Source organism: Octopus bimaculoides, chromosome 25, assembly GCF_046866305.1.
Source record: "Octopus bimaculoides isolate indiv1 chromosome 25, ASM4686630v1, whole genome shotgun sequence".
NCBI classification, from domain to species: Eukaryota; Metazoa; Mollusca; class Cephalopoda; order Octopoda; family Octopodidae; genus Octopus; species Octopus bimaculoides.
Window position 1 is genome coordinate 31944513 of NC_142952.1, and position 12679 is coordinate 31957191.

Below are 12679 nucleotides of genomic sequence, written 5' to 3' on the forward strand. Positions count from 1 at the left end.
TTGCGTGGCACTCGCACGAGTACGTATGTCTAGAGTCTCTCGGTTGCTTCCTTTTCTCTGTCTCTGTCTCTCTCTCTCTCTCTCTCTCTCTACTTGTCTCCTCTTCTGCCTCCAGTCATCTACAGCTTCAAGTGATAAGCGTAGAGGATCTTTCATTGTTGTTATTGTTTAAGCCAAGGTCAGACCTCATTGAACAGCTACATGATTAAAAGCATACCACTCCTGGCCATTTCAAAATACAAATTTTATATATCTTTCTGGCTGCCTCTCATAAAATGAAAGCTTTAAGATTTGTATTAAAATCAGATTTGATATTTATATTGGATATCTCTTGTACATTCATTACATTCATCTGGGATGTGCCACTGTTATATTATATATATATATATATATATATATATATCGAAATGCGGAGTAGATGGAACAGGGACAATTGAAGAAGGGAAATATTCTTTATGTTGCATGTCTCGTTTTTCTGTTTGTTTTTTTGCGTTGTTCGAAAAAAAAGTTCGTTTTCTGTCTTCCTTTTTATGTTTTTGTTTCTCACTGTGTTTAGCGTTTTTTTGTGATGTCCTGTACCCATATATGCATGTATGTATACATATAGATGTAGGTATGTACATATATGTATGGATATATGCATATATTTATCTACTATTTATGTTATATATGTATATATATATATATATATATATATATATATATATATATATATATATATATATATATATATATATATATGCATGGATAGACAAGCTAAAACTTTCTACCCAGATAATATTGTTTCATATTTCAGTAGAACAGAATTTGAAGTAAAGGATATTTTATTTATTTATTTTCTTTTGCCACTGAAGGTTTGTAACATAGTTGGTGGACAGAGATGTATAAAGAAGCTCACTGATATGCAAACATCCACAATGATTAAGGTAAGTCATCTTTGTTTACTCATATACCTTTATAGAAAAGTGAATGCGTCCTCTTATCTTATCATCATCATCATTTAATGTCTGTTGTCCATGCTGGAATGAGTTTGATGGTATGACCAGGGCTGGGGTTTCTACAGCTGGATGCCCTTCCTAATGCCAACCACTCTGAGAGTGTAATGGGTGCTTTTATGTGCCACCGGCACAGGTGCCATTTGCATGACACCAGTATCTGTCACAACTACAGTTTCACTTGGCTTGACGAGTCTTCTTCTCAAGCACAACATAATGCCAAAGGTTTCAGTCATTGCCTCCATGAGGCCCAACACTCGAAAGGAGCTTCTCAGGTGCCACCGGCACCAGTGATTTTGCCTCTGTGAGGCCCAAAGCCCTTCCAGATGCCAACCACTTCACAGTATGGACCGAATGCTTTTTACATGGCTTAGTTGTTTCCAGTGTTTGCCATTGCTGTCCCTTGACATCCATAGTCTCACCCCCAATACACTTCTTACATTTGTCCATCAGTTGATGTTGTCATGACACCCCCCCCTCCCATCCACTTTGTTTTCTCTCCTTGTCAAAAGTCTTTGTTTATTATTTATATTTTGTCTTTTTTATTTCTGCTTTGTTCTACAGGCCACAGCCCGATCAGCCCCTGACAGAGAACGGGAGATCAATAGCTTGGTAAAGTATCTGGCAGACTTCTTCACAATTATTGCAATATTGGAATCTTTTTCTTTTCTCTTCTTTTTTTTTTTGTTTTTGTTTTGTCTTTAAATAACAGATGCAACTATTTCGTTCATTCTCTAATGATGCTTGTGGTAGCATCAAATATTTATTTGTTGTTTTTGTTTTGTTTGTTTTTTTTCCCCCACTGTAAATATTTATCTCAGGCTGTCCAGATTGTGTAAGCAGCGCTTTGGAAATGAGAATACTTCGGTCGACAGTTGGAGTGTAGATAAAAGAGAGGAAAACCAACAAAGAATTGCTAAGGATGATGGGAATAGTGTCGGTGATAGATGTTTTATAGAGAAATGGGATGAAATGGTTGAGTCATGTGCTAAAGATAGATGAAAGGGAGTGGGTGAAATGGAAGTCGATGGAAATAAATATGGAAGGAAGTGGGAGTGCAAGAAAGACAAGAAAGGGTTGAAGAGAACAATATCTAATAGTTTACTAAAGTACTCTAGTTAGCACACACAGTGTAACCAACCATTTTATCTCATTAGATTCTACAGAGGTATCTCATGAACATTGTGTTCCATTGCAACTATATTAAAAAGCGGGGTAGATGGATAGTGTGTTTTAAAAATAAGTGAGGTGTGTGTCATGAATATAACACCTCTGGTCTCTGACTAGACAATCCTAACATAAAATAAATAATAAAATATGTATCATTTTGGGAAGGTCCTAATGCCAATAATAAATACATGCATTGGTTCAGCTTCACTTCTCTTGTTATTTTTTGAGTCAGCTAGTTAACTAGTTAACTAATCAGTTGTTTGATTAATCATTCAGTTAATCAATCAGCTTGGTTCATCAGAGGCCTTTCATTGCCATTCATTACCCCACTAAGCTTACTATGAGATGCTGTTTGATTAATGTAACACCTTAGAAATTATAATGGTTTGTCACGTGACTGAAATGGACTCTGATATCTCTGCTGCATCCTCACATCATTCTTCTAACGTTTCTCCTTCTGTTTCTGCTACCCAGGTGTCTCGAGCTGATTTCTGTGGCGATCCTTATCTTTATCAATTTGGTGTCAGTGTCAGTACAAAAATGGTGGAGGTCGAAGGAAGAGTAATCGATGCTCCGAAAATTCAATATGGGGGACGGGTAAGTTAATTGGTTTTCATTGCTAAATTTACTTTTCTTTTTTTTTAGTGTTTAACTTTTTTGTTTATTGTTACACACACACACACATACATACACACGACAGGCTTCTTTCAGTTTCTGTCTATCAAATCTACTCACAAGGCTTTGGTCAATGTTACAGTCATGAATCCAACACCTTAACCACTAAGTGATACATCTCTACTTAGGAGGTAGAAAATACCCTATTGGCCTTTTTATCCTTTAGTATTCAAAGTACCCTGTCAAATGTAATACTTATTTTTATTTACATTATTTTGGATTAATCATGCAATTATTTTGTAGCTTTGAGATGTCAATGGTACAACTGTATATTTTTAGAATAACATTATGGGGCAGGTGTAAGAGGCCAAATCTTGATAGTTTGAGCATGGAACAGGTAGAATATTTGGGCTGGCTGTGGCCTGTTTAAATGCTAAAGGGTTAAAGAATATATTTCAAATATCAACTTTGTGACTTTGCGATCCGTTTCTGGATTGTCTCATTTATTTTCTGTTGGTTTCAAACTAAAATTGTTACGTGTGTTTTTGTGGCTTTCAGACTAAGGCCCTTGCAGTACCAAATCAAGGAGTGTGGGATATGCGAGGGAAACAATTCTTTATTGGAATTGAAATCAGAGTATGGGCCATCGCTTGTTTTGCTGCTCAAAGATCTGTCCGAGAAGAATCATTAAGGTAATTTTATCGCTTGCTTGGTGATTGACCCTTTATATGTTTTGATGTGGGCCCCTACTATAACACAAACACACACACACACAAACACGCTTGCTGGTGTGAACACTTAACACAGCACACTCATCCACACTCACAGATACATTTTTGATTTGCATATCTACAACACACACATACACACATATTGAAGCACATATAACTGGTGCTCCATCAGTTACGGCAACCAGTGCTTCAGTTGATCCAATCAATGGAACAGCTTGCTTGTGAAATTAATATCCAGGTGGTTGAGTACTCCACAGATATGCATACCCTTAACGTAGTTCTCAGGGAGATTCAGCATAACACAGACTGTGACAAGACTGACCTTTTGAATTACGTGTACAACTTTTTTTTGCTAGCTGAGTGGACTGAACCAATAAAAAATAAGTTTTATTACCTGTCATTGTTACAAACGACAGGTAACAATGATGCCTTGCCTAGTCCTAGCTTATATGTCCTCTTTCTGCTGCGTCTCTTGTAGAAGTTTTACCCAGCAACTCCAGCGAATATCTAACGATGCTGGGATGCCTATCAGCGGACAACCGTGTTTTTGTAAATATGCTAACGGTCCGGATCATGTGGAACCCATGTTTCGTTATCTGAAAAACACATACCAAGGATTGCAGTTGATTGTGGTGATACTTCCCGGCAAAACCCCCGTCTATGGTAAGAACTGCTCTTATAGTTTTATCATGTAATTGATGTTGTTGTTGTTGCTGTGCAGCATTTATGTACATTTAGTTGATTCAGTTGCAGTACGTATTTATCCAAGAAGAACCATATTCTACAGCAGAAGTGTTAAGGCTGCACCCCCTGGCGAAGAGGTTATTTGACCTGCAAGAGCCCTGTACTGATGCCAGGTAAAAGGCAGTCATGTGACCAATGCTAGTGTCACATATCTGGCACATAAAAAAGTACCCTTCAAACTTTGGGCCTCAACAGAGGCAGTGACAAGTGACCGAGACCTTTGGCGATAAACCGTGCTTGAGAGGACTTGTCAAGCCAAGTGAGATCGTAGTCGTGGCTGATGCCTGTGCTTCATAACTGGCACCCATGCCAGTGGCACTTATAAAGCACTCACTACGCTCTTGGAGTGGTTGGCATTAGGAAAGGCATCCAGCTGTAGAAACCATGGTAGATCAGATTGAAACTTGGTGCAGCTCCCTAGCTTACCAGTTTTTAGTCATACTGCCCAACCCATGCCAGCATGGAAAACGGATGTTAAATGGTGGTGGTGGTGATGATGTGGGTGTTATGAAGAAGCATTCATGCTGTACCACATAAAAACTCCCAGAATCCTCTGTAAAGTGGTTTGCATGTTAGGAAGGGCATCCAACTGTAGAAAGACCATGCCTAATCAGACTGGGGTCTGGTGCAGCTCTGGCCAGACCGTCCAACCCATGCCAGCATGGACAACAGACAGTAAATGATGACGATGACAATGATGACATCATTCCTCTGCAGCTTTGTTCAAGGTTTTGCCCATGCTGGTGGGTGAAGTTCATGGTAGCTCAACCTGCTAGACATAGCAGCTGAAATCTACTTCCATTCATATTCCACCACCTAAGAAAAGATCACATTGGATAAAGTAGTCTAGGATCCTTTGCACATATGGGGAAAACATGGTGTGGTCATGGCTGGAGTGTCTCCGAACTAGGTCTACTCTGTCATGATTAACACCTGAGGTTAAACACCACTACCAACAATAACAACTAGTACTATTCTATAATTCTTCCCACTAGCATAGCTAGAAGGGGGCAGTCCACCCCAGGTGGCACTTTTATGGGGGCAGCACCATTTTTGGGTCTCCTGTAAGCAATGTGTATTTTTTGTTGGGGCCCAGGGGCGGCAAATTGAAAGGTCGCTCCAGGTGTCACATACTCCAGCCGTGCTAATGATTCTTCTATAATCTAATGAAATGTCTTGTTTGCTCTTTTTTTTTTTTTTTTAATTACACAGCGGAAGTGAAACGAGTTGGAGATATATTATTTGGTCTGGCAACCCAATGTGTTCAGGCCAAAAACGTTACCCGCACTTCACCCCAAACATTATCCAACTTATGTCTAAAAATCAATGTAAAATTAGGTGGAATCAACAGCATTTTACTTCCAAGTATTCGGTAAGTTAACATGATTGTTTTTTGGGTTTTGTTTTTTCTTTTTAATCTCTTTTATTTTTCACTGGTTTTGGTAAATGAACTTAAAGGGTTTACTCCCATGTTTCTCCACTGTTTCTTGCCACTGGACCCCTTTGATATCTCCGGCCCCTCATAGCCATTTCATTTTTTAACCCTTTAGCAATCACATTATTCTGTGAAAAGCAATGCTTATTTATTCACATGTTTTGAATTAATCTTGCATTATCTCATAGCTTTGAGATTTTGATGAAGTAACTGTTAATTTTTAGAATGATATTGTAGGGTTGGTGTGAAGGGCTATACTTGACCAGTTTGAACAGTAGAATATTTGGGCTTGTTATGGGCTGTTTAATTACTAAAGGGTTAAAAACCATCCAATGACATTTTTTTAATTAATTATTAAGAATTGCATAAATTAAAAAAATTATTAAAGTCTTTCTGTATTGTAGAAATGTAACCAATTAATTGCTTTGTGGTAACTAGCTTGCTAACCAACCACATGGTTCCGAGCTCAGTTCTACTTGGACGAGTGTCTTGTACTATAGCCTCGAGCCGACCAAAGCCTTGTGAGTGGATTTGGTAGACGGAAACTGAAAGAAGCCCATCATATATGTGTCTGTGTGTGTGTTTGTCCCCCCACCATCGCTTGACAACCGATGGTGGTGTGTTTACGTCCCTGTAACTTAGTGGTTCTGCAAAAAGAGACAGATAGAATAAGTACTAGGCTTACAATGAATAAGTCCTTGGGTCGATTTGCTCGACTAAAGGCGGTGCTCCAGTATGGCCGCAGTCAAAATGACTGAAACAAATAAAAGAATATATGCTAGTGGTATTTCGTTGTTATTGTATTTTGTATGAATTTTCTTGTGATGCCCTTTCAGACCAGCGGTGTTTAGGGAGCCTGTGATCTTTATTGGTGCTGACGTCACTCATCCACCTGCAGGAGATGCAACAAAGCCTTCCATTGCTGCAGTAAGTTGCTTTTCAATTAAACTGGAACCTCTTGTTGTTATTTTATCTATTTATGCGTGTGTGTGTGTGTGTGTGTGTAAAGGTAAGATCCAAACATGGACACATAAAGATATTATGTGTGTGTGTATATATATATATATATATATATATATATATATATATATATTACATACCGTAAATCCTCAAGTATAATCCGCATTTTTTTCCTCCAAAATTTAAAGGTCAAAATCCCTAGTGCATACTATATACGAGGTTAAAAATGAAAAATATTTTCTAAGCAATGTCCGAGTCTCTATTTGCTGTCCGGCAATGTTTGTTGGGGTGGGGGGGTGATGTCGGGCGCGAAAATACGTTAAGCTAAGCCTGAAAGCAATGAAGTCATTAAAGAATCATCCATAACTTGCAGTAAGCAACATTTATTAAAATAAAACTATTCAGAACACGGAATAACATGTAGCAAAAACAATTTGCAAACATATTTACATTCCCATAGAACAATTAAGAACATCACCATTATTATAGGGCTTTCCTATAAGTAGGTTATCTCCCTTGGCTAGGCGGCGCTCCATATAGACACTGAGAGGAGATATAAGCTTCTGCTTATTCCTGTCTGAAGTATCGTCCGATACTTCAGACTTATCGTCCGATGAATTTACTTTGTTGACATTTTTCATCGACAGAATTTTTATACCTTTCAACCTTTAAGTCAAGTCCGCCTTTCTTCCAGTAACATACTGTCCATATAATCTTAAATATTTCTTTAACTCAGGCACAGTAAGTACTTCGATAGCTAAATCATCGACCTGCTTTATAACCATAAGACGTAAAACAATAACAATAGCGTGGATAGTCTGCGGAAGTTTAATTGTCTACATGGAGCGCCGCCTAGCCAAGGGGTATAACCTACTTATAGGAAAGCCCTATATTAGGCATACGCGGAAGTGTTTGTTTACGGAGGAACAAATGGAACATCAAGTTATTTGATGCTGAAAGTGACGTTGAATTAGAAGGATTTGAATAAATGTTTTTGCTTTTGTAACTGATAGTGATAAATATGTGAAAGGCAATTTACTTAATATTTATTTTTCACTGACGTTATTACTGTTATCTCTTTATTTTCTGCAAACAAAGTGCACAAAAAAGCTACACGTTTGCATTATGTTATATATACAATAATAATAATAAAGGACGTTACCGTATATATGTTTACAAACCAAGGACGTTATATAGACCTCCTTGACTCAAGTTAGAGAAGGGGTGCGTATTATACACAAAGTTTAGGTTTTTCAGAGGTACAGCCCTCTAAAAATCCCCTGCGTATTATACACAAGAGCAGACTATACTCTAGGATTTACGGTATATATATATATATATATATATATATATATATATATATATACACACACACAACAGAATTTTATATCTTGAACATAGAGTTACCCAAGGTTTCGCATCCACAAAGCCAAAGCTTTGTGAACAGCTCGTCAGACCCTATATAAAGACAAAAATTAAAAATTTGTGTTTATATTTCTCTGCAACCTGTATACTTTGGCTGTATAATATATATATATATATATATATATATATATATATATATATATCTTAATAATTGTGTCTGTATTGTTACACGTGGATGGTTGGAAATATGGAAAGCATAGATGGACATACAAAGATCTGTGTGTGTGTGTATATTTGTATTTATGTCTCTCTGCACCTGTATACTTGGACATATATGCATGTGTATAAAGTATATATATATATATATATATATATATATATGTGTGTGTGTCTCTATGTATATCTCTGAATGAACTTGTCTGTACTGTTACACGCAGGTGGTTGGAAGTATGGATGGACATCCAAGCCGATATTCAGCATCAGTCAGAGTACAACAACATCGACAGGAAATCATCAAAGAACTGTCTCACATGGTCAAGGATTTGCTGATGGAGTTTTATAAATCTACTCTCTATAAACCTGCGCGCATCATTTTCTACCGAGATGGCGTGAGCGAGGGGCAATTCCAGCAAGTAAGTCTTCAAGCCTTACCAAATCTCTTATTTTGCTTTATGACACTTTGTAGCATTAAAGAATATTTCCCAAGCAGCTGTATTTGGATTTTTGCTGAACAGCTGGTCAAAGTTATGGTCATTCGAAAAATATTTTTCTAACACTGGTTTTTTTGGCATCAATTATGTATGGAGGTAGCGAGCTGGCAGAAATGTTAGCATGTCGGGCGTAATGCTTAGCAGTATTTCATCTGATGCTACATTCTGAGTTCAAATTCCGCCAAGGTTAACTTTGCCTTTCATCCTTTCGGGGTCAATAAATTAAGTACCAGTGAAACACTGGGGGGGGGGGGGTAATCGACTGGTCTCCTTCCCACAAATTCCAGGCTTTTTGCCCTTAGTACAAAAGATTATCATTAAGAGGCAGCGAGCTGGCAGAATCGTTAGCACGCCAGGTGAAATGCTTAGCGGTATTTTATCTGTTGCTACATTCTGAGTTCAAAACAGCTTGTGTTGGTCAACCACATGCCACACAGTCAAGGTAGATGAGGACGGGTCTCTTGGTAGAAGGACAGACAAAGGGATTGATTCGATTACATCAACCCCAGTGTGTAACTGGTACTAATTTTATCACCCCCAGCGGAATTTGAACTCAGAACGTAGTGGCAGACAAAATACTGCTTAGCTTTTCGCCTGACGTGCTAACAATTCTGCCAGCTCGCTGCCTTTTTTTTCTTTTTTTTTTTTTTTTTTTTTTGTAAATATTATAGGAAAAAAAGCTAACTTTTCTCCAAGTTATTAAAATTTCGAAGAGAGGTGGGGGTGGAGATAAATTTTTTTTTATTTAATGTGCTGTTGTTTATTTACTGTAGGTGCTGAGTCATGAATTGAGAGCAGTGCGTGAAGCTTGCATAAGTTTGGAGGTTAGTTACCAGCCTGGCATTACATTCATAGTCGTGCAGAAGAGGCATCACACACGGCTGTTTTGCTCAGATAAACGTGATCAAGTAAGTCTTCGAGTACAGCCAATTCAATATATGTGTCTATGTATATATATATATATATGTGTGTGTATGTACGTATATGTGTTTGTATGTATGTATATGTGTATGTATGTATGTTTTTTTGCTCAAGTAAGTTTTTAACTGCAGACACTCAGTCCACTCTGCAGGGTGGTTGGTGAGAGGAAGGACATGTAGTCGTAAAAACCAAAACAGACACAGTAGCGTGGTGCCACCATCTACCTGGCCGGATCCTGTCAAACCACCCAACCCATGCCAGCATGGAAGATGGAAATTAAATGATGATGATGATGATAATGAATTGTGTGTGTGTATGTTTGGCATGTAAAATGCACCATTCAAGTGTGGCCGATGCCAGTGCCGCTTGACTGGCACGTAAAAAGCACCCACTACACACTCGGAGTGGTTGGCATTTGGAAGGGCAGCCAGCCGTAGAAACATTGCCAAACCAGATTGCAGCCTGGTGCAGCTTCCCAGCTTACCAGTTCTTAGTTCAAACTGTCCAACCCATACCAGCATGGAAAATGGAACGAGTATTAAACAACAATGATAATGATAATGACTTGTGTGTTTATGTTTGATAGTATATATGATGTGGTCAAGTCTTCAACTATAGACAATTGTGTGTGTGTGTGTGGGAGATCTTCTCAAGAGAATCTCCAACTGTAGACAATTATGTGTCTGCATGTAATCTGATGAAATGCATTTTCAACGATCGGCAGTTCTGTATATGGGTGCGTGTATGCATTGTATTGAAATCTTCAACTTGACAGTTGCCTGCATACATGTATGTATGTATGTATGTGTGTTTGTGCATAATCTGGTTGTGTAATTCTTCTACTACAGGCAGTTATGTGTGTCTGTTTGTTTGTGTATGTGTGTTAATCTGCTCAAGTTGATCTTCAACTGTAAATAGTTGTACATGCATGCATGTGTCTGTTCATGTGTGCATGCATGTGTGTGTGTGTGCACACATGCTTGTGTGTGTGTGTGTGTGTGTAATCTGTTCAAGTAAGTGTCCAACTATAAGCAGTGTCATTCATATGTAAACAACAGAAATTAATTATATATCAATGCATTAATGTGGAGGCACATGGCTCAGTGGTTAGAGCATCAGGCTCACAATCATGAATGTGTGTTGTGTTCTTGAGCAAGACACTTTATTTCCCGTTGCTCCAGTTCCCTCAGCTGTAGAAATGAGTTGTGACATCACTAGTGCCAAGCTGTATCGGCCCCTTTGCCCTTCTCTTGGATAACACTGGTGGCATGGAGAGGGGAGGCTGGTATGCATGGATGACTGCTGGTCTCCAATAAACAACCTTGCCTGGACTTTTGCCTCGGAGGGGAACTTTCTATGTGCAATCCCATGGTCATTCATGACTGAAAGGGGTCCTTACCCTTTATCTTAACCCATTACCTACCAGTGATCTCATATGAGATCACTTAAAAATTACAAATTTCGTAATTACCTGTCAATATTTACACATATCTAACCTTTTTGCTATATCTACTCAGTATATTTCTCTGATATTCAAATGAGGTTTGCTAATTTTTCACCCAAATGTCTTCGCGACACCTAGGGCAAAGAAACTCAATGTATACATTAATAAGCCATTAAAATAAATTACATCAGATTATTCATTTACTAAAATCAAATGAAGTCAAGTAAAAAAAAATTTATTTTTTTATTAATTTTTTTTTTTCAAAGTTATTATTAAAAGCATTTTCTCTTTCAGATTGGTCGAAGTGGAAATATACCGGCAGGCACTACTGTTGATTACGGAATTTGTCACCCTACAGAATTTGATTTCTATTTATGTAGTCATGCTGGTATACAGGTTAGTACAACAACCCTTTTTTTTTCCTTTTATTTTTGGCAGGGGTACCTTGGGAAATGAGGAGAATAATTTGTTTCTTCATCACCCTTGTTATCTGTGGGGCTTTTTTTTTATTTACACAATTTACATTTGAGGGATATTTGTCCTCATCTTGTTTGTTGTTAACACGTGTCGGTTGATATACTCTCCAGCCTACATTAGGTGTCTTGGGGAAATTTTGAACCTGGGTTCTCATTCCTAAGGTATTTTTCAGTGTTGTTGTTATTATTATTCAGGTCACTGCCTGAAATTGAACTCAGAATTTTGGGGTTAGTAGCCCTGTGCTCTTAACCACTACGCCATATGCCTGTGGGCTCTAGTTTTTAATGGGGTTTCTCTATATGTCTCCATATGCCCACGGGCATATAGCGTAGTGGTTAAGAGCACTGGCTACTAACCCCAAGATTCCGAGTTCGATTCCAGGCAGTGACCTGAATAATAATAATAATAACACAAAAAAATACCTGAATATTAAGGTTTAATTATGAAATATTTTTTAAATGCCTAAAAAATTACATGTAATCAAACAACATGCTGTGTAACTGCATGAAATACATAGCATAACCAATAAGTCCCAGTAACAGAGTGTGGTGGTTAGCATGTTAATGTCCACAATTCAAACTGTTGTAGACAAATAGGCTGACCAACATTTAGCCCTACCAACATACTCTTGTGAACATGAAACCATTTAACAAATCTTCCATACTACTATCACTATGACATGCTTAAGTGATGCCACCCTGCTATAGCCAGGCAAGCAGGCCAACACTCCCCTCTCCCCCACTGAACAGAATGCCAATCCTTCACAGGGTGACCCTATTTACAGCTGAGTGAACTGAGGTAATGTGAAATGAAATGGTTTGCTCAAGAACACAAGGTACAACTCGGTCCAGGAATTAAAACCACTTTCAGTTTCCGTCTACCAAATCCACTTGCAAGGCTTTGTTCAGCCTAGGGCTATATATATATGTGTGTGTGTATATACATATATATATATATATATATATATATACATGCATACATATATATATGCATACATACATATGAATGAAAAAAAGAAGAAAATGGAGAAATTGATAGAATAAGTATTAGGCTTACAAAGAATAAGTCCTGGGGTCAATTTACTCGACTAAAGGCAGTGCTCCAGCATGGCC

General features: G+C 38.0%; 1 protein-coding gene across 2 annotated transcripts in view; it reads left to right on the forward strand.

Annotated features, from left to right (window-relative positions):
- LOC106878043 (protein argonaute-2) overlaps positions 1-12679 on the forward strand; it is a 39408-nt gene that overhangs the window by 25021 nt on the left and 1708 nt on the right. For both annotated transcript variants that reach the window (XM_089342130.1, XM_089342131.1), the window contains exons 11-20: positions 855-926; positions 1560-1607; positions 2640-2762; positions 3339-3472; positions 3990-4174; positions 5468-5627; positions 6527-6617; positions 8453-8647; positions 9499-9633; positions 11385-11486. In XM_089342130.1, coding sequence (XP_089198256.1) covers positions 855-926; positions 1560-1607; positions 2640-2762; positions 3339-3472; positions 3990-4174; positions 5468-5627; positions 6527-6617; positions 8453-8647; positions 9499-9633; positions 11385-11486 — 1245 coding nt within the window. The remainder of the gene's footprint in view (positions 1-854; positions 927-1559; positions 1608-2639; positions 2763-3338; positions 3473-3989; positions 4175-5467; positions 5628-6526; positions 6618-8452; positions 8648-9498; positions 9634-11384; positions 11487-12679) is intronic.